The sequence below is a fragment of the Phoca vitulina genome, unplaced genomic scaffold, assembly GCF_004348235.1.
Source record: "Phoca vitulina isolate PV1807 unplaced genomic scaffold, GSC_HSeal_1.0 scaffold85, whole genome shotgun sequence".
Classification (NCBI taxonomy): domain Eukaryota; kingdom Metazoa; phylum Chordata; class Mammalia; order Carnivora; family Phocidae; genus Phoca; species Phoca vitulina.
The window spans coordinates 1,585,468-1,606,065 of NW_022589788.1; the positions used below are offsets into that span (position 1 = coordinate 1,585,468).

Consider the following 20,598-nt stretch of genomic DNA (forward strand, 5'->3'; position numbering starts at 1 on the left):
GAAAGAGAACTTAGGCCCGGAGAAGGCCGGGAGTGGGCCCGGGTATGCGGGCCCCGGAAAGGCTGCCCTGAACTAACATCCAGCTCCGCGCCGTCGCCCGGCGGTGCATGGCCAGGATCAGAGCGCCGGGAGCCCGCAGCGGCAGTCGCCCAGTAAACCACAACTCCCGAGAGGCCCTGCGCACCTAGGGGCGCAGACCCCGACTCTCGCGGGAAGGCGGGAGCTCGAGCTCGCGAGCGTGGGCGGGGCCGGAAACAGGCGCATTTCAAAGCTGTAATAGATGGTTTTCTTATCCAATAGGATTGGAAAACATACCTCCTGGACCGGTAGACCGCGGGAGTCGAAGGGACGACGGCCAATGGGAGTGCGTGGGGGGTGGAGCCCAGGCCCCAGGAGCGGAAGTGGCTCGCTGTTGAGGCGGCGGCGTCTTGCTTGAGGGTTACTCCTCCGTGGCTTCCGGGGGTGCTTCCTCGCCCGAGTGCGTCGGCGGCGGCTCCTGCCGCACCAAACCCGCTCCCGGTAAGTCAGGCTTTGCGGAGAGCGAGCGGCCAGCCAGGGCCGGGCGGATGCGGGATTCGGACGGCTTCGAGGCCTGCGGAGGCCCGCGGCGCGGCGGCCCGCCGTAGCGCGGCCAAGCCAGCGCGGGCCGGACGCCCGGCCGGGCCTCCCTCGGGCCCGCGGGCCCGCTCGCCCGCCACGCCCCGTCGTCCGCGTGGCCGTCCGCGCCCGGCTTGGCGCGGGGAACGGGCTTGCAAGCGCCTCGCCAAGGGCCTGGGCTGCCCCGGCGGGCTGCGGCCGCGGCGCTCGGTTGTAGCGAAGGCAGAGAAGCCGGGGCTGGGGAGGGGGACGGACGCGCCCAAGGTCACTCCGGGAGTCGGGCAGGGCGGCCTGGGGCGCGGGCCTGTGGGGGCCGTTCGGGGGAGGCCCCGGCCAGGTTTTTATTCCCCGCTGACGCCGCCTCCTTTGTGTGCTCGCGCCGCCGCCCAGCCATCGCTGGCCTGCGAGTCCGCCCGGGCCTCGTGGCGGAGCCTCCTGGGCTGACGGCACTGGGGGCGGCGGGGGCTGGCCGGGGGAGCGCCCACCCGGGGCTGAGCTTAGTGGGTCCTCAGTTTCCGGTCGTTGCGGGGGGCGCTGGAGCGCTGAGGCCTGCGGCCGGCCCCGCCCCTCGGGCGCCTGCAGAGTCTGAAGAGTGAGCGGGGTCTCAGGGGGAGGCTGGAGACCCGAAACGGAGTGCTCCGCGGACACCGCAGTCCACCCTTTGACCGGTCCAGGGAGAAGGGGAAAGTTCAGAACCTGGACTTGCCGCGGTAGCCGTTTTTGTGAGGTTTTGGCTTTTGTCTTATTCTTGTCCGTGCCCATCGACGTTCACAGTCATACCTTCGTTCTGCTTCTGCGTCAGGGTCTCGGAGCCAGACCTAGGGTCTGAGCTCCGCAGTCCTGCACTCAGCCGAGGCTGCCTGAGTGGTTGGGGAGACTGAGGCGGTGTGCCCAAGGTCATGAAGCCATCTAACTGGTTGACGGCAGAGCTAGCCTGGAACCTCGCTTTTCCTGTGGCTGCAGGACTAGGCCTTTAAGTTCAGTGACAAGGAGTTTGGGGACCACTGGTGATGAAGGACAGAGACGTTGAAGGGAATCGCTTTGTGTGACTGGTGGTGTGTTGTTTTTTTTTTTAACGGGTGGGGAGACATACTGGGTTCAGTTTTGTCTGAGCTGCCGGTGAAATGGGAACATTCAAGTAGAAAGACGTGGTGTTGCTGGTTTTTGTATTGCCTGAGCTTGAGCTTCTAACTCAGGTTTAAAAATCTTACGTTAATACAGTGTTCATCAATCTTTTTTTTTTTAAGATGAACTCCCCCCACCTCTTTGAGTTTTCTTAATTGCCCTCTCCATGAAATGTTGCTGCTTCTTACATACCGTAGGTCTTTTTACGTACCGTATGGGTATCTATGCTTTGTACATAAAAAGAACGAGATGTTTTTTCATCCCCTTTGAGGATGCGTACTTTAAAAATTCTAAGTACATTTTTGAGGTCTTCTGTGTGCCAAGCTTTCTGCTTGGGGTAGAGCCGTGAACAGAACAGGCATGGTACAACCCCTCATTTAACTGAGGAGCGAGGGTGGAGGGAATGAGAGAAATTCCTTGAGGTTGAAATACATACCGTGGGAGAGACGGGACTGGAGAGGTAAGCAGGAAGCGGGTGGAAAAAGGTCTTTGGTGTGCCCCAAGTTAATGAATTCAGAATTTATGTTAAGACCACGTGGGAAAAACCACAAATGAAGTTCTAAGCAAGGAAGTAACATGGTTAGATTTGCATTTTAGAAAAATCACTGTACTGTGAGGATGGCTTAGAAAGATGGGCGAGACTAGAGGCCTCTGGACCAGTTAGGAAGAGAGAAGTGTGACTTGGACCACGGTGGGGACTGGGGACCAAACTCGGGACAGTGATTGCCAGTCGTGGCAGTTCTCCATTGGCTTTTTACTTAAAAGGCTGTTGAAAAGTTCATGTCCGGTAGTTTATACCCCCACCAGTTTCTGGAAAAGATTTGAGGTGCTACTGAATGCAAATGCGTGCAGAAGGTAATTGGTTTTATGCTGTATAAACATGGCTTTGTGTGTTCTTTGTGTGTAAGTTATCAGTGTCATATTTTGAAATTATTTACCTACATCTTTCTCTGACCTTGGATTAGGTGGCTTCTGTAGATCTGACAGGGCTGACTCTTCTTTATTGAGGTGTCATTCACATATATGCTCTTGTAACTTACCTTTCCTAACTAGCTTGTTTCTCAGCAGGGCTTTGGGGGTTGTAGAGCAAGGCATTTTAAGGTTTCCCTCTGAGGAGGAAGGCCCACAGCACAGGCAGTGCTGCATCCCAAGGTCAGAGTTCAAGTGTGAGAAAGCCCCTGAGGTCGGATTGGAGAGTGCTGCTACAGAATACCTTTGGAAGGGTTTTTTTCCCAGGGTATAAATAAGGGTTGTCAAGTTTATTATTCGTACCAACACCGTGCAGGGTAGGAAAGGCCTGAAAATGTTTCAAAATAAGTATTATCAGTAGCTTTCTTGTGTAAAATGAAATTATGACCCTAAGGCTTTCCTGGAGTAATGTCTACACCCAACATGGGGCTCAAATTCACAACACCGAGATCTCTTCTAGCCATTATGTCTGTGGAGATGAGATGTTCTTTCCTTTTCTCCTATGGTGATGGTCTGTTTTTAAATCTTCCTTTGTTTCCTGATGGTGACTATATTTTTACTTGCAATGTTAAGGTTCCATATCCCCTTTTCATCCTTTTTTTCAACTCAAAAATACTCTGCCATCTCTGTCAAGCATCTAATGAGCTTGATGGTTTAATTTCTTTTTTTAAGATTTTATTAATTTTTTAAAGATTTTATTTATTAGAGAAAGCATGGGGGGGCGGCAGAGGGAGAAGCAGACTCCCCACTGAGCAGGGAGCCCGACATGGGGCTCCATCCCAGGACCCTGGGATCATGACCTGAGACAAAAGCAGACGCTTCACTGACTGAACCACCCAGGTGCGCCTTGATAGTTTAATTTCAGTGGAAGAAAGTCATGATTAATGTAGTCAGCCTGTTTGTGCTAAGAGAAGGGGACACTGCGGTAAGTATTGGACTTGAAGTCAGGTTGACCATGTTGAGTACAGGAGAAGAAACAGTTAGGTTAGGACCAGGAGGAGCAGGAGAAAGGTAAGGAACCTGTGAGGTAGGTCTTGAAGGATGAACAGGAGTTTCCCAAAGTGGGAGGGGGTATGGGACCCTTGAAGGCAAGGGGACAGCGTGGATCAGATTATGGCCCTGCTATTAGGAAGAGCCTGCAGCAGGTGACTGAAGGCCAGGGTAGCAGAGTAAAGTACAGTCAGTTCTGCTTTAAACACTTGTTTGGAAGCATGATTTGTTCCAATGGGATTGATAGACTAGGAACAGTTTGAACAAGGATTTTGAGTTTGCTGTGCATAATTTCATCTATGGGAAATACTAGATGAAAACAAAATAGAACTGAGCTGAATCAAGTCACATTGACTGTAGACAGTACACACCTCATACATCTACCAGCTTTCTCAGTGACTGTGTGTGTTATGAGCCACACCCATACACATCTTTTGTTTAAAAAAATTCTCCCTAATTCCCAGTAACTCACAAGCTGCAAACCTTGTAAAGTATTTGTGCATCTCCTGACCATTTGACATGTGCAGAGGTGTGCTTCTGTTCTGTTAGATTCTTGACTTGTGTGTGTGTGACACTGACAAAGGTTTTTAGTGTCGTACGCCTAATTTCATTGTTTTCCCGTAAGTCCTGTGGTGTTTTGTATTGTGTGGTATATTTTAGGAATACACATGTCTGTAACTTCAGATGAGGCTAGAAAGGTTAGCATTGGGTTAGGGAAGGGTGGTTACTCCGTGAAGGAGATGGATGTGATTGTTTGGGAACATTTGCAATCTTCTTGGACCTTTTGGAGCCTGGTAATTTTTTTTAAGCTACCGTGTGAAGCCTTTTAACTTCCCCTGGCCCCTTTTCCATCTCTATTAGAGCATTACCTTCATAGTCGGGAGCTTGCTGTACTTTATGAAGCACCCCAGCTGCCACCGGGTATGCAAATGAGGGAGCTCCCACAGTGGGGCACTGCTCAGCTGCTCCCTGCTGTAGGTATAGGCCATAGAATCATATTTGTAAGCTTCTGACCACCTCCCCCCACCACCTTCGGGGGCTGTGCCTTGGTTATTTTTAGTAGTTCTAGATTGATTCCACACACACCCCGTACTAGGTTCATGATTCAGTACAAGCATCTAAGCTTCCTAGCTGGCTTTTTCTGGCAGGCTTTGTGTTCAGGCACCATCCACACAGACCCAGCATGCCTGCCCCCTCTGAGTGTCATGGGTAAAGTGACCTTGGTCCCAGGGAAGAGTGGAAAGTTGTTGATGGCCTCCGCACCTGAGGTTGATATGCTCCATTGGCCTCTGGTATCTTTTCAACCTCTGGAAGGATAGATCCTTAGGTTTCCTTTGTGATACACCCTTGCTCCTGGCCTCCAGAAATTGCCTTGTTTGTATCACCAGGCCACCAGGGCTGAAAGAAAATTAGGTTAGCGGTCAGAGAGGTGGAGAGAGCCACTCAGTTTCACTTCCAGGCTGTCCCCTTCTACAAAGGAGTTGGTTGGATTTAGTATCTTTTGATATCTTCCCAGTTGTTTCTTTCTCTTCCCCCCCCCCCCCCCCGGAATCCATATGTTTATTTTTTTTAATTTAAATTCAATTGATTAACATATAATGTATTAATTGGCTTTAGAGGTAGAGGTCAGTGATTCATTAGTCTTATATAACACTCAGTGCTCATTGCATCACATGCTCTCCTTAATGTCTGTCACCTAGTTATCCCATCCCCCCACTCCTTTCCCCTCTGGCAACCCTCAGTTTGTTTCCTATGATTAAGAGTCTCTTATGGTTTGGACACCTGGGTGGCTCAGTTGGTAAAGCCACTGCCTTTGGCTCAGGTCATGATCCTGGAGTCCCGGGATCGAGCCCCACATCGGGCTCCCAGCTTGGTGAGGAGTCTGCTTCTCCCTCTGACCCTCCCCTCTCTCACGCTCTCTCTCTCTCTAATAAATAAATAAAATCTTTAAAAAAAAAAGTCTCTTACGGTTTGTCTCCCTCTCTGGTTTCATCTCGTTTTATTTTTTACTCTCTTCCCCTATGATCCTCAGTTTTGTTTCAAATTTCCACATATTTGTGAGATCATACGATAATTGTCTTGCTCTGATTGACTTATTTCACTTAGCATAATATCCTTTAGTTTCATCCACGTCATTGCAAAAAGATTTCAATTTTTTTGATGGCTGAGTAATATTCTATTGTGTATATATACACCACATCTTCTTTATCCATTCATCTGTCGATGGACATCTGGGCTCTTACCATAGTTGGGCTATTGTGAACTTTGCTGCTATAAACATTGGGGTGCAGGTGCCCCATTCAGATCTTTGGGGTAAATACCCAGTAGTGCAATTGCTGGGTCGTAGGGTAGCTCTATCTTCAACTTTTTGAGGAACCTCCATACTGTTTTCCAGAGTGGCTGCACCAGCTTGCATTCCCACCAACAGTGTGAGAGGGTTCCTCTTTCTCCGCATCCCCGCCAACATCTGTTGTTTCTGGACTTGTTAATTTTAGCCATTCTGACCGGTATGAGGTGGTATCTCATTGTGGTTTTGATTTGTATTTCCCTGAATCCGAGTTCTGTTGAGCATTTTTTCATGTGTCTGTTGGCCATTTGTTTGTTGTCTTTGCAGAAATGTCTGTTCATGTCTTCTGCGCATTCGTTTCTTAATTGGATTGTTTGTTCTTTGGGCGTTGAGTTTGTTAAGTTCTTCATAGATTTTGGATACCAGCCCTCTATCTGATAAGTCATTTGCAAATATCTTCTTCCATTCCGTTGGTTGTCTTTTCGTTTTGTTGACTGTTTCCTTTGCTGTGCAAGAGCTTTTTATCTTGAGATAAGATCCTCCAAATCAGTTAGTGATATAACCGCATCAGACATGGCTGTTAGAGAAATAAGGTGTCCCCACTCCCAGGGGTTTCATCGACAAAAGGGTCAACCTAATGTTTGGAGGGAGTTCCTCATAATCCTGCACGTGAAACTATAGAGAAACTCATAAGAATGGCTTCTTTGAGAAGAGAAGGAGCCAAGATCTGCTTTGGCTGTGTTTGAGTCATAGGTGTGTCCCGGAGATCCCGGAGCGTGGATGGGAGAGACTGAGGATCCTGCTATAGGCGAATTCCTTACAGATGTTTCTGGGGCTGTGTCCACTGCAGAGCATTTCTCAGTAATTGACTAAACCATGTCTATTTAAAGTGTCTCGGGCGCCTGGGTGGCTCAGTCGTTAAGCGTCTGCCTTCATCTCGGGTCATGATCTCAGGGTCCTGGGATCGAGCCCCGCATCAGGCTCCCTGCTCGGCAGGAAGCCTGCTTCTCCCTCTCCCACTCCCCCTGCTTGTGTTCCTGCTCTCGCTATTCTGTCAACTAAATAAATAACATCTTTAAAAAAATAAATAAATAAAGTGTCTCCCAGCTTGGGGGGGGTGCATCTGGGTGGCTCAGTCGGTTAAGTGTCCAACTCTAGATTTCTGCTCATATCATGATTTTGGGGTGGTGAGATGGAGCCTGGTGTTGGGCTCCGTGCTCAGTGGGGAATCTGCTTAAGATTCCCTCTCTCCTCCCTCTGCCCTCTCATCATGCGTACTCTCTCTTGCTCTCTCTCGAAAATAAATAAATCTTAAAAATAAAAAGCTTGGGAGGGGTGTCTGGCTGGCTTAGTTCTAGTTAGTAGAAAATGTGACTCTTGATCTCAGGGTCATGAGTTCAAGCCCCACATTGGGAGTAGAGCTTACTTTAAAAAAAAAAAAAAAAAAAGCTTTGAAGTGAAAGTTTACTGGCAACTTTAATGCTCATGCCCACTTCCCCGGGAGGGCAGGCTGTACTGGGCACTGGTACATTGCCAACAGCCTCGGGTGTTTTTGACATTCTTTACAAAAGTAGTTGGGCGGGGGCTCCTGGGTGGCTCAGTCGGTTAAGCATCTGCGTTTGGCTCAGGTCATGATCTCAGGGTCCTGGGATGAAGCAGCGCAGTCTGGTGGCAATGGGCTCCCTACTGAGCAGGGAGTTGGCTTCTGCCTCTCCCTCTGCCCCTCCCCCTGTCTCTCAAATAAATAGTCTCTCTCTCAAATAGTCTTTTTTTAAAAAAAAAGAGGTAGTTGGGCAATACACAACAACAGTCTTTAATATATTCTTGCTTTTTAACACATGTTCTGTAATTCTACTTTTGAAATACCATTTAGGGAAGTACTTAAAATAACATGGCAATGCTTATGTGTTTAGGGTTTTAAAAGGGGAGATGTGGGGTAGACAATTGGTACTAGCCAGTACCTGATAAATTGGCATTTCCCTGATGAAATTTTTTTTTTTTTAAGATTTTATTTATTTATTTGACAGAGAGAGACACAGCGAGAGAGGAACACAAGCAAGGGGGAGTGGGAGAGGGAGAAGCAGGCTCCCCACTGAGCAGGGAGCCCGATGTGGGGCTCCATCCCAGGACCCTGAGGTCATGACCTGAGCCGAAGGCAGACGCTTAACGAGTGAGCCACCCAGGTGCCCCTCCCTGATGAAATTTTGTAGGATTTATGCTTCTATCTGCTTTAACCACGCTAGCATAGAGAGGTTGCCCTGGCTAGCTCATTCATACTCACAGGAGACTGCCCATGTGTCTCAGGGTGGCTATTTATGAGTTTATAGTGAGAACTGCCGTGTAATTGGCACACGGAATGAGTGACCTGATGTGTCTGCACATCATCTTTCCATAGAAAAATGCACAAAGAGGGGCGCCTGGGTGGCTCAGTCGGTTGGGTGTCTGCCTTCGGCTCAGGTCATGATCTCAGGGTTCTGGGATCAAGCCCCACATCGGGCTCCCTGCTCAGCGGGGAGTCTGCTTCTCCCTCTGCCCCTCCCCCTGCTTGTGCTTGCATGCTCTTTCTCCCAAATAAATAAAGTCTTAGAGAAAGAGAAAGAAAAGTGCAGGGAGCTGCCTGAGAATCGAGATTGCTTGGCGATTGTGGAACCATTTGGAAAGTTAGGTCTCAGGTGTCTGTGGGTAATTGTGTCAGTCTTGGCTGCCCTGCATGGTGTGAGGGAGGGCTTCGCGCGCCTTGGCTGGACAGAGCTGCTCCTCCTAGATTTCCCTTGGGCCCCCTGCAGACTAGTCACTTTCCTCTGTCTCTGGAGCACCCCTGCCACCCCTTTTCTGCTGACTCTTCCATTTTTGGCTGTGGGAGAACCAGCTCCAGGCCCACACTTCCTGCTTCCTGCCTGCCCAGCAGTTTTTAGCCATTGTGTCTGAAGACATGCACCACATACGTGATGACATGTCACTCCTGCTAGAGCGGGGGTCATCCTCTGTAGTGTCTGTGATGACTTCATGGGAAAAACCCCATCTCTCACAGGACAGAATGAGTGGACCGTTCAGTCTGCAGTGGCCTCTTAGCCCCTCCCCCCCGCAAGCACTCTGCCATTGCCCCCTCCGAGCCACACAGCTTTCTGCTTGCCTGGGGTTCTCTTGGTCTCCCGACTTCCTCTTGGTCTGCATTCCGACTTGTTCCGCCTCCCATCAGCCCTCAGAGCACACGGGACAGGATCTCTAAACACAGATCTCTGAAACCCTTGGGTGTCCTGCCCTTGAGGTGTGGGTTAGGAGGTGAGTTATGATCCAGCTGTTCATCTTTGCTGTCTTCTGTTCTCTCACGCCACCCACACAGTCTTCAGCTAGGGCAGCTTCTCTCCTTCTGCACACCCCACTCCCACCCGGTTTGCTTGTTTCGTTTCATTTCTTTTTTTTTTTTTTTTTTTAAGATTTATTTATTTGTCAGAGAGAGAGAGAGCGCATGCACACAAGCAGGGGGAGAAGCAGGCTCCCCACTGAGCAGGGACCCCGATATGGGGCTCAATCCCAGGACCCTGGGACCATGACCTGAGCCGAAGGCAGACGCTTCACCGACTGAGCCGCCCAGGTGCCCCCCAGCTGGTTTGTTTCTTGAGTAACTCCTGTCACTTTGGGCCTGCACTTGTTAGATCACCAGTGACTGGCTTCCTGTGGCCGCCTCACTGGTCTCATTCTAGCTCCCCGGCCTGTTGACTGCTGCTTCCTCCTTGACACGCCGGCCTGGTCTAAGTGATGCCTCCAGGTTCTCGCAAAGCTTTGTTTCTGACTTTTTATTCTTTTTATAGGCTCTTCTTGCGCTGACTCCCCAGATTTAAACACAGATTCTAAAATCTCTATCTCTACTCCAGTTCTCTCTCCTAAATGTTGCAGCTGCCTTTAGGTATCTCATAGCCAGCATTTCTAAAACTAAAACTGTCTACCCTCAACACCTGTTTCTTTTCTCCCTTCCCTGATCAGTTTTACGGCATCACTCCTGCTCTGTGACTAGCTAGCTACCTTGGTGTGAATTGTCCTTACCTTCCTGTCAGGGGTTTAGGAATTCTTGGCCTCTAGCCTTTGTGGCCATTCCCAGTGCCATGCTCTACCCCGGGTCTTTTCTTAGTTGCAGGGACACCATTCAGCACCCCCACTCTCACCTCCCGAGTCATTGATTTCCTTGGTGAACATGAGTGCTTGTGAGCAGCATTAGCTGGGTACAGAGTAGACTGTGCCCTGCCCTCTCAGCACTTAGGGCGCCCTGAATGACTACGGGGTTTGCCTCGGAAACTAAAGGATCAGGGGCGCCATCTGCTGAGATGGAGTGATGGTATTGTTGGAAGGACTTTCTTCCTGGACAAAGTAAATTTGGAAAACCTGGAAAACATCCATTTTCCAAATTGTTTCTATAATAATACATCTGATTCTGGCATGGTATTTATTTAATAGTGTGGGTTCTGCTGTCACACTGTCCTGGTTTAAATCCAGGCCACTGTTTAATAGTCGTGGACTTTGGGCAGGTCACTTAACGGTCATCCTTAGCTCTCTTGCGTGTAAAATGGTAACCTTAGGTGCCTGGGTGGTTCAGTCGGTTAAGTGTCTGACTCTTGTTTCTGTTCAGGTCATGATCTCAGGGTTGTGAGGTCGATCCCCACGTTGGGCTCTTGCTCAGCATGGAGTTTGCTTGGGATTCTCTCCTCCCTCTGCCCCTCATGCTTACGTGCGTGTGTGCGCGGGCGCCCGCGCTCTCAGATCTTTAAAAATAATAAATGGTAACCTTAATAATACATTCCCACTTATTGGGTGATGGGACTGTTAAATGAACTATGTTGGAAAGCAGTGTTTTGCACATAGTACAAGGAACGTCTGGGCTTCAGCTTTGGTCAGCCTTATTATTAATCCGGTGGCCTCTATCCCCTGCAGTATCAGGAACACTGTAGTCTGTGAAGGCTTCCTTTCCTGCAACCCACACCGGTCTGCTGGAAGTGCCCTCTGCTTCCCACCTCCGTTCTCTGGTGACATCCAGCCCCTTGGTAGATTTCCCTAAGGCCAGCCTTCCAACTTCCTGTGCCCTCTGACCACTAACTCTTACTATGCCCAGACGAAGCAAACAGATTTGGAACGGGTTGCTGGACTGGCCTTGGGCGTGGAGAGTGAGGACGAGCCAGGGGAACTCCCGGGTGGTCTTGCTGGGGCTGCAGGCTGCAGGAGGTGGGCTTCAGAGAGTAGGGAGGGCGTGCAGGCCAAGGAGTTGGGGTGCCTCTGGGAGAGTCATAGGACAGGTCTTAACAACCGTGTTTAAAGGCTTAAAAAGTAACCAAGTGGGAGGCAAGAGGCTTATGGCCAGGCCACGGTTGTGCATTACGTTCTTTCCCATTTTTCAACAGGCGGATCTCCTTCTCTGCCAGGGACGTTTTTATCAAAGATTCTTCTCAATTCTTTTTTTTTTTTTTTTTAAGATTTATTTACTTGACGGAGAAAGAGCGCGAGCGTGTGCACAAGAAGGGGGAGGAGCAGCGTCCCTACTGAACAGGGAGCCCGACGGGGGGCTCCATCCCAGGACCCTGGGATCATGACCTGAGCCAAAGGCAGATGGTTAACCAGTTGAGCCACCCAGGCGCCCCTGATTCTTCTCAGTTCTAACATACACCATGAGGTAGATAACTTTTCCCCAGAACAGCTACATCATGGGTGTACACCCAAATGTGAGATACTTCTTGGGATCAGAAACATTCACAAGTATGTTAGATTCCAGAACGTGTGGTGGTCTTGTGAGTCCTAAGAGGCGGTTCAAAGCAGGTGGGCGGTGTTGGTCCCTGAAGGCCAGTTTCCATGGAAAGCTTACCAGGAACGCGTGTGCCGTTGCGAGTAGGGGCCCCTGTGGCCCCGTGGTATGGGCGTCAGGAGATGTCGTGCTGCATGCCAGCTGCACCTCTGCCCACAGAGTGACACAGTGAAGAGATCATCCCTCGCAGCCGGTCAGGGTCGCAGTGGGTAATGAGGTGGCAGGGGAGCAGATGTGGACACATGCAGACCACCAGGTAATAGAGAAAGGCTCAGCTGGCCGGGTAGTCCCTCTAGAGGGGCTTCTCTTGGGAAAAAAGGCCGGGGGGGGGGGCGGTGGATCAGGAAGGCTTCTGAAAAACCTTCTGGCCTCTCCTTGTCCTGTGTTTCCTACACGTAGCTCATACACCTCAGTCCCAGCACTGAGCTGCCTGCCAGGGCCAGCCTTCCCTCCCTCCACCAGATTGGGAGCTGATGACTGGGTTTATTCATGCTGTGTTCGCAGGGCAGGAGCCATACTGATGAGCGGATGAGGTGGGGAGCCGGTCTTTTTGAAGCTGGGTTGGGTGCGGCATTACACAGCACTTTAGGCTTGAGCAGAGGGGCGGAGCTGTGCTATGGGCGGTGTTTTTGGAGGGACTGCAAGGCTGGTGCTGGTGGAATGAGTCAGCGACATCAGCCCATGGCTGTTGAGCCTTTAAAATGTGCAGCACTGTTCGAAGTGCTCTGCCAGCCCCTATAATCCTCACATACCCATTGAGGTAGGTGCTGCTCTGTTTTGTTGTCGAAGAAACAGGGCACAGAGTTTGGTGCTTTGCCCAAGGGCACAAGTAGGGGTTTGGAGGCGCCCGACCGATCCCAGCTGTCAGTCCCTGGAGATGTGCTCTGATTGCTGTGGCCAGCTGTGTGTGTTAGGAAGCTGTGCTGGCAGTAGGGTAGAGGGGGCACTGGGAGGTGGGAGATCTGTTAGGAGGAGGTAGCAGCCGTGGGGATGACTGGGTGGATGGATTTGAGAGTGGTCCTGTCTTTCCTGCTGTCTCCGCACTTCTCAGATAGGCCTACTTCTGTCCAAGGCCCTTGTCCCAGTCCAGTGGTTCCTGTGGTGGGGCCTCAGGAGCAGCACCATTAGCACTGCCTCAGAACTTGTGAGAAATGCAAAATTTTGAGTCCCATCCCAGACTTGCTGAGTCAGAGACTCTGGTTTCACAAGCCTTCCTAGTGAGGCTGGTGCAGGCTCAAGTTTGAGAACCCCTGTCCTTGTCCAGAGCACTACTGCCCAGGGTGGGTGACCACAGAACCTCCTCTTTGCTCTGATTCTCCCTGAGTCCCTCAGCCTTGCCCAGTGCTCAGGGCTTCCCCCGCCAGAAGCCAGCTTTGCCCCTTCTACCCTGGTGACACACACGCTGACTCCTGGCTTCTGACTCCATGTTTTTGTTTCTCATTTGCTCCCTTTTCCACTGCACCTCTGACACTGACTTTACACTGGGTAGCTTCCGCCTCCCAGCGGAGGGCCCTGAATGAAATCCTAGGGCCTTTCAGTTCTCTAGCAGGTGCTTCACTTGCTGCTTTCACCGCCCTTCCTGGAACCTCCCACTTAGCCTCCCAATCCACAGTTTCTTGGTTCTGTCCCACTCACCTGTTGCCAGTGACAGAAGTCTCAGCTAGGCATGCAGGGTGAATCAGGGCAGGTGACTCTCGTCTCCTCCTCTGCATTATCAGCTCCTCCAGAGGGCAACAGTGAAGTTGTGGAAAGAGCCAGAGGCCCTGGGCTCTGCTCTGGCCTCAGAAGCTCCATGCCCACCTGGTTGCAAGGAGTCCGCGAGGTCATGTGTGGCCGTTTAGATTCTCTTGCCTTTTCCCAGCAGCTGGCACAAGACTCTGGATGCGTTTGAGCCGCCAGAAAGAAGGGCAGGCGGCGGCATAATGGGTCTGATCTCAGGCTTTGGGATCAAGTGGCCCAATGCTCTATAAGAGTGCTTGCTTCTCAAGAATATGCAAGCAAGCACATGAGTTACATGTAGTGTTCAGCAAAGTACCAGTAAAGGATCGAACTGAGCTTTCTTGTTGATGATGTAGGTGGGAGCAGTTATCACCTTGATACCCTTGTTTTTCAGGACTTGAAGATACTGGAAATCTACTTGGCTGCAAATTGCTCTGCTAGCCAGAGGATGAGTAACCAGCGGATGTGAGAAGTTGAAAACAGTCAACGTTCAGCTTCCTTCCCAACCTCTGTACAGGTCCCTTCCTCCTCTGTAGGGTGACGTCAGAGAGCACAATGAGTACTGTGAGTTTTATCAGCTGGTGAATTTTCTTTTCAAAGATTTTGTTGTTTTATTTATTTGTGAGAGTGTGCCCATGAGGTGGGAGTGGGGGGGCAGAGGGACAAGCAAACTCTGCGCTGAGCGGGGAGCCCGACATGGGGCTCGATACCAGGACCCTGAGATCACAACCTGAGCCAAAGTCAGACGTTTAACCGACTGCACCACCCAGGCGCCCCCTCATGAATTGTATTTTCGAGGCTAAGCAACTAACCTTATTTCCTAGGGCACATTAACGAGAGTACCATAAAGGTGCCTCTCAGTAACCCTTGTTCTCGAAGGAAAAGCGTACAGGACTGAGGGCAGCTACACAACTTAGTTGTCTGGAGGAGTCCAGTGTTTTGGGTGGTGTCCTGAAGACAACAGTAATACCTGCGGGTTTGGAAATTTTCTATCCCCAGAGCAGCTGTCTGTGTCCTGGAAATGCCAGGGCTCTGGTTTATTTAATCCTTCACAATCCAGTGTTCCATTTTCCCTTCTCTTTCCTTTCCTTGTGTAGTTTTTGGTCCAGTATGAGCATAGTGGTAATGATCCTTCGTGAGAGTTTTCTTACACTCAATGACCAAAGTTGGTAAGTCTGTTCAGAGCATTTATCAGACTGCAGAGGCTGTGCCCTGTTAGCAGGTGTCCCCTGGAGCCCCTTGAGCTCCAGAGAAGATTGCCTGAAGGTCTCCCTCCCTAGTTTATTCCCTGCTGACCAGATTGCTCATATGATCTAAACTCAAAACAGTTGTTTTCTGAGATACTGGATTCGTATCAGGTGGACCAGCTGGGAAACGACAGCGTCATAGTCTCTCCCCAGGTTCCAGAGGTGCTGTGAGCGTGCGGGCAGGGTGAGACTGAACAGCAGTAGAAATCCTGTAGATTCCACTCCCTGCCCCTGGCTGCACCTCGTCCTGACCACTCCCAGTGCCTAGAGTGCTCAGAGCCCACCGTTGATGTTTGTACACAAAAGGGCCTTTGTTTCCCTGGACCTACCCTTTTAAAAGGCAGGTGACTTCCCACTCTGACTCCTTATCTGCAGATTGTCCCTGCAGCTCACTTGTAGGGAAACAGATGTCCTGAGCCTGGGCACCTCCCGTCTGAAGCCCACGCCTTGCCCAGGCAGGATCTGGGTAGAGCAATGTAGCTTATGTGACTGTGAAGAAGTTGGTTAAGCTTCCTCAGAATGGCGTAAATAACTTACGTGGTCAGTTTGAACTGAAGGCTGTGAACCTCTCCTGCTCGTGCAAAGGGAGGCAGCCACGCTGAGAGTAACAGGGCAGCGGGGAGAATCTCTGCCGGTGTTCTAGGGTTTCTGGAGGCTGGCCCTGAGCTAGGAGTCCCCTACCCCTTGCCCTCTGGGGAATGTGGGGGGTGCAGGGCTTCAGAAGGGGTACTGAATCCTGAGATGGTCGACCTGGGAGGGTGAGGGATAGCCTCATAATGGAGGTGAAATTCGCATAGGTTTCTGAAAGCTGTGTAAGAATTGGCCAAATGAGGAGGGGGAGGAATGGGTAGTCCAGGCACGGAAGGGGTGAGAAAGCTGCCAGGGAAGAGGATTGCTGTGGGGTGTAGGGTAGAGGTGGTGAGCAGGGAGGGCACATGCTGCTGCAGTGCCCGTGGTGTCCGAGTCCAGCACCTCGGCTTTGGCCAGGGCCCGTGCCTGCCGCTTGCTCCCCTCGGTGGGGACCAGAAACCGTACAGGTGGCCGTGGTGGGGCATGAAGGGTTCTGTTCAGCAGCATCTCCTAAGAAATATTTGGTCCTTTGCAGAGGAAGGAAAATACAAAGAAACTTCAGAGAGAAACGGGGAAAACTCAAGTAGCCCAGGTCTTCTGGTGGCAGCGAGGGGAGCCGGTGGACACTGGGCCGTAGACTCTGCTGAGGCTGGAGTGGCAGCTCCCTCGACAGACAGACAGCAGCTCCTGGCGGGAGAATTTTGAACAACTGTGGTCGCTTGTCCCTAGGCCCTCCTGGAGATGGTTCTCTGTCCTTAGATTCACAGGAAGTTGCTAAACCCAAATCTTAATTTCTGACACTCCCCAGGCTGCCTTTTGCTACTGAGGCATGGTTGGAATACAGCAGGAGTCAGGCATCTCTCTCTCTTGCCTGGCCAGCACGCTTAGCATCTCACCAACGGTGTCCATCCTTACAGAGTTTCCAGGGACAGAATGCTTAGTAAGGCATGCCAAGGAGTTAGGGTTGTGCTGGCATCCTGTGTCTGTGCTCAGTACTTGGCATACATCGTGCCCTCTCATCCGCATGCCAGCTCTGCAAGGCTGGTGCGGTGAGGGTTTGGGCTCCGTAGAGGAATCACCACCCCAGCTCACCCAGTTCAGAGCATGGTTGGGCCCAGTGGCAGTGAGAACCAGAAACACAGGGAGCCGGGATTGGCAGGGGCCCTGCAGGGTAGGAATAACAAGGTGACAGGGTCAGGTGGGAGGTTGGGTCTCTTGAGGAAGGCCGTACAGGGCGTGTTCTCACCGTGGGTTTTAGGGCCAGCCTGGTCAGAAGTGCTGGAGCGTGCTGGGAAGCCGGCGCTCAAGGACTGGGGAGACGGCTGGTTCGGGGAGTTTGGACTGCAGATAGCGCCAGCTGAGAGCCTGAGCCTTCCAGGAGGCAGGGTTCCTGGGCAGCCACTGGGAACTTTGGTTCTTTGAGCTCAGGGCCACGATTGTGGGGGTATGAGCTGCACTGACTAGCACCCTAAAGGTTGATGAATTCCCAAAGAAAAAACCCACTTTCCACAGTGGATGGAAATGTGGGAAACTGAGGGTCTTTGGGTTGAAACAACAGAATGGCCTCAGTGAGGCCAAATACAGATCCAAGCAGGACGGGTCTGCTACTTTTGGTGAAAAGGAGGGGTTTCTGGCCAAGTCCTGACCTGGGTCAGAGGCTTGTATAAAGTTGTGTATCAGGTAATTTTGACAGACCAATAGTTTGATATAACAAAGTTTAGCTTTATAGAGTTCATGTTCACTATATGTTTAGGATTATTTCTCTTTTAAATATTCAGTGTTCTAGAATGTCAAGTTTTGTTTTTGTTACTGTTTTTAGAGAGGGGGGAGGGACAGAGTGAGAGAGGATTTCAAGCAGGCTCCATGCTCAACACAGAGCCCAACGCGGGGCTCAATCTCACAACCCTGAAATCATGACCTGAGCTGTAATCAGGAGTCAGATGCTTAACTGATTATACCACCCAGGTGTCCTAGAATGTCGCGTTTTGAAAGGACCCATTACCTCAGGTTGGCTCACTGGTCTCTTACTCTTTCTACTCTTTAGGTTTTTTATTTATTTGAGAGAGAGAGAGCGTGCGCATGTGCGCACACAAGCTGGGGGGAGGGGGGAGGGAGAAGCAGGCTCCCTGCTGATCAGGGAGCCCCAGGTGGGGCTCAGTCCCAGGACCCTGGGATCATGATCAGAGCCGAAGGCAGACGCTTAACTGACTAAGCCACCCAGGCGCCCCGTGATCTCCCTACTCTTCTTGATGAGTTGAGCCATTCCCATGTTGACCTTTTATTCTTCTTGTTGAAGTTGTATCAGTCAGGGGCTCATGTGACTGTTTCTTTCCCCTGGATACCCTCAGAGAAAGCGCCGTGGTGGCACAGTAAATTCTAGACAAGCCCAGAAGCGAACTCGGGAAGCAGCGTCCACTCCTGAGATGGCCTTGGAAGCAGAACCCATAGAACTTGTGGAAAGTGGTAAGATCGCCGGGAATGCTGTGACCATGGGGTGCTGGCAGGGTGCAGTGTGCATGGGTGAGTCCAGCACTGGAGCCCCCCAGCTGTGGGGCCTTGTGCAGGCCACACCACCTGCCTGAGCCTCCATTACCCTCCCACTGGGATCGTCCTGATGCCACCGCGTAGAGTTGTCATTAAGGTGAACATTTAGCGCAGTGCCTGTTAACTAACACTTACGTGCACACGGCAGCTTCTGTCCTTGTCTTTGTAAGACCTGCACAGTCGTGCACTCACCCACCACTCAAAACTGAAAGCTGACTTGAGCAAGACCTTCCCTCTTTGGTGGCGTAAGACCTCCACGGGTTTTGACAGCCACTCAGCACGGCTAACCAGTTAGCCTTCTGGGAATGTGCAGCAGGGGAGGGGAGACCGCCCCGGGCCCACCTTTTCGATTTGAAACTGTACGTCCAGTGCGCTTGGCCTCCTGAAGTACTCAGGCTTTCCTTTTCTCTTTTTCATTGAGACACAGAATTTCCCACGAAGGCGTGTCTGTGGACAGAGCCACCTGTGTTGGAGGGAGTTGCTATAGGCAGAGGCAGATTGATTTTTTTCCCCCTCTGCCTGCTGAGGGAGATGGCAAATGGCCTGAGTTGAGTCTCTGCTCTGCATGTACTGAGATTGTTTTAATGACTATGATGCCTGAAAACTGACAGAGAGAAGGAGCTTGTCTTGAGGTAGATTTCATGGGCCCTTCAGAGAAGTGAAGTTCTCAGTATCGTCTCTGTGGCTCCTGAATTTCACTTCTGTGAATTCTTAGAAGCCTAGAGGCTGAGACCCTGGCCGCCCTGCTGTTCCCTTCCCTCTGCCCCAAACTTGATGCCCTGGCGTCCGAATTCTGCCGTCCTGCACTAGAGGCTGGCGCGGGAGACCCCTTGATTGGGACACGAGGCGCGCGAGGGGTCTCGGGCCTGACTGCTGTCCCGCACAGCCCTCCCCTCCCCACAGGCCGCCTTACCACGCGTGCAGGACTGTGTGCCACGCTGCTTGTGGGAGTATGGCTTTTGTGAGAGCCAGAAGTTATGTCCACCAGAACGAGAACGGCTCTGTGACTTAGAGTATATCAGTATATGGGCTTTTTTTTAAAAAGGACGAGGTCATTTTGTATAAATTACAATCTCTGATATATTGTTGGTTTTACTCCTATGAGACTTTTTAATAGAAGAAAATAAAGCAAATTTGAATTGCTAAATGTTTTGAGTTACTGTCTCCAAACAAATACCACTTCTAAAAATCCTACTCTCGTATTTCTTTAGTGCTATAATAAAAGCAAAAATGATCGTAAATCTTTTTTTAGTTAATATAAATGGAAATTGTCCTCTGTGGTTCAGTCTTACCTGCCACACAGAAGTGCCAATACCTGTTGGCACAGATCCTTCCCCACTCTGTCCTGTGCTCACGTGGACTCCACAGTGGATCCTAGGGCTCAGAGGCAAGCTACAGAACAGGCCCAGCCCATTCTGGTGTGTGCTGGGAGTCTAAGGGATCAGTAAGCACCCTGTTGTCCCGCTTGAGAGCCACATGGAGATGAATATCTCATTGATGAGGGTGCAGAACTGAGCCTGACGAGGTGTGTGGGAGAGCGGCAGCCTCGAGGAGGAGGTTTAAGGCGGGTCCATGCCAAAGAGAAAGGCCCTGAGGTGAGCATGCCTGGTCCTTTCCCCAGATGTCCCCCAGCACTCCCAGGTAGGTCTCTGCCTCTCCCCTGTACAGGGCAGGTGGGGGCACTGAGGCCTAGTTGTGTGACAATGTGTGGCCACAGGGATGAAGGGGTGTGTGTACACAGACATGACCCCCCTCCCCTTGGTGTAGTTGTCAAAACCACATACCGACACTCAAAATGCTGAAAGGGCATTCATTGGTACTCGGTCACCCCTGAAAAAGGGATTGGACCTGATGGTTCTTCATTCTGTACTTTGAGGGGGTTTTAGTTTGGGATAAGCCTGTGCTCCATATGCAATCATTTAATGAAGCTTAGAGCGGTATGCCTTTACTTTTTTCCTAATGCTTGTCAAAATGCTTTATTTTAAAGCTGGAGATGAAATAGTGGATCTCACCTGTGAATCCTTAGAGCCTGTGGTCGTTGACCTGACTCACAATGACTCTGTCGTGGTAAGTGTCAGAGCGGGACGGGTGATCCTTCCTGGCTGTGGGAACTTGGCCAGCACCAACTTCTGAAGGCCTTGGTCACAGGTTATGGTTTGTGCCGGAGAAACTCAGGCACTCAGTGACTAGAGCCCAAGATAGAAAGTGTTTCTGGAAAATCCTTTGTTGTGGCTTTGTTACCTGTGGACAGTAAATCTGTGTGGCCCTGGCCTTTCCACGGCTGGCACAGAAGCCGTCTGACGGGAGCCCCGAGACCCCACCTCTGTTGTCCCCTATTCTGCACTTTATACCAGCTGTGTGACCTCGGGCAAGTTCTTAGCCTCATTCACTCTGAATAGGGATATGCCCTCCGTGCCAGTAGGATATTGGGAGGGTTAAAAGTCACCCTGGATTTGAGTGCCTGGCACCTAGTGGTGCCCGGTAAGTGTGATTTCGCCCTCCCAGCCGGTGGGGACGAGAAGGCTTGCGTAGCACTGCCGGAGGGAGCAGGCACCCTGCATCGCTGCTTGACTCCAGGGAGGATGGGGCTTGGGAAGCTGCTTGTGCCCCCTTCCCGTGGCACCAGCTGTGGACCCTGGCAAAGAGCACACTTGCCCCGTGTAGCCCTGGGGGAAGGAGACCTGCTCCAGGACGTGGGGGCATGTGGCTGCCTCTCTAGGATGCCTTTTGAGCGCTGTTTGGTCTGATGTGCAGTTCGTGGA

The 20,598-nt window shown here is 51.1% G+C and overlaps 1 protein-coding gene across 2 annotated transcripts in view; it reads left to right on the forward strand.

The window, feature by feature from the left end:
• The first annotated feature begins 391 nt into the window (after positions 1–391).
• Positions 392–20,598, forward strand: part of RNF4 (ring finger protein 4) — a 33,862-nt gene continuing 13,655 nt past the window's right edge. The window contains exons 1-4 of one of the 2 annotated variants that reach the window (XM_032395520.1): positions 392–519; positions 13,870–14,039; positions 17,641–17,755; positions 19,824–19,903. In XM_032395520.1, coding sequence (XP_032251411.1) covers positions 14,031–14,039; positions 17,641–17,755; positions 19,824–19,903 — 204 coding nt within the window. In that variant the 5' untranslated portion in view covers positions 392–519; positions 13,870–14,030. Of the gene's footprint in view, positions 520–11,547; positions 11,628–13,869; positions 14,040–17,640; positions 17,756–19,823; positions 19,904–20,598 lie in introns of those variants that run through there. The other variant, XM_032395521.1, reaches the window with a different exon arrangement.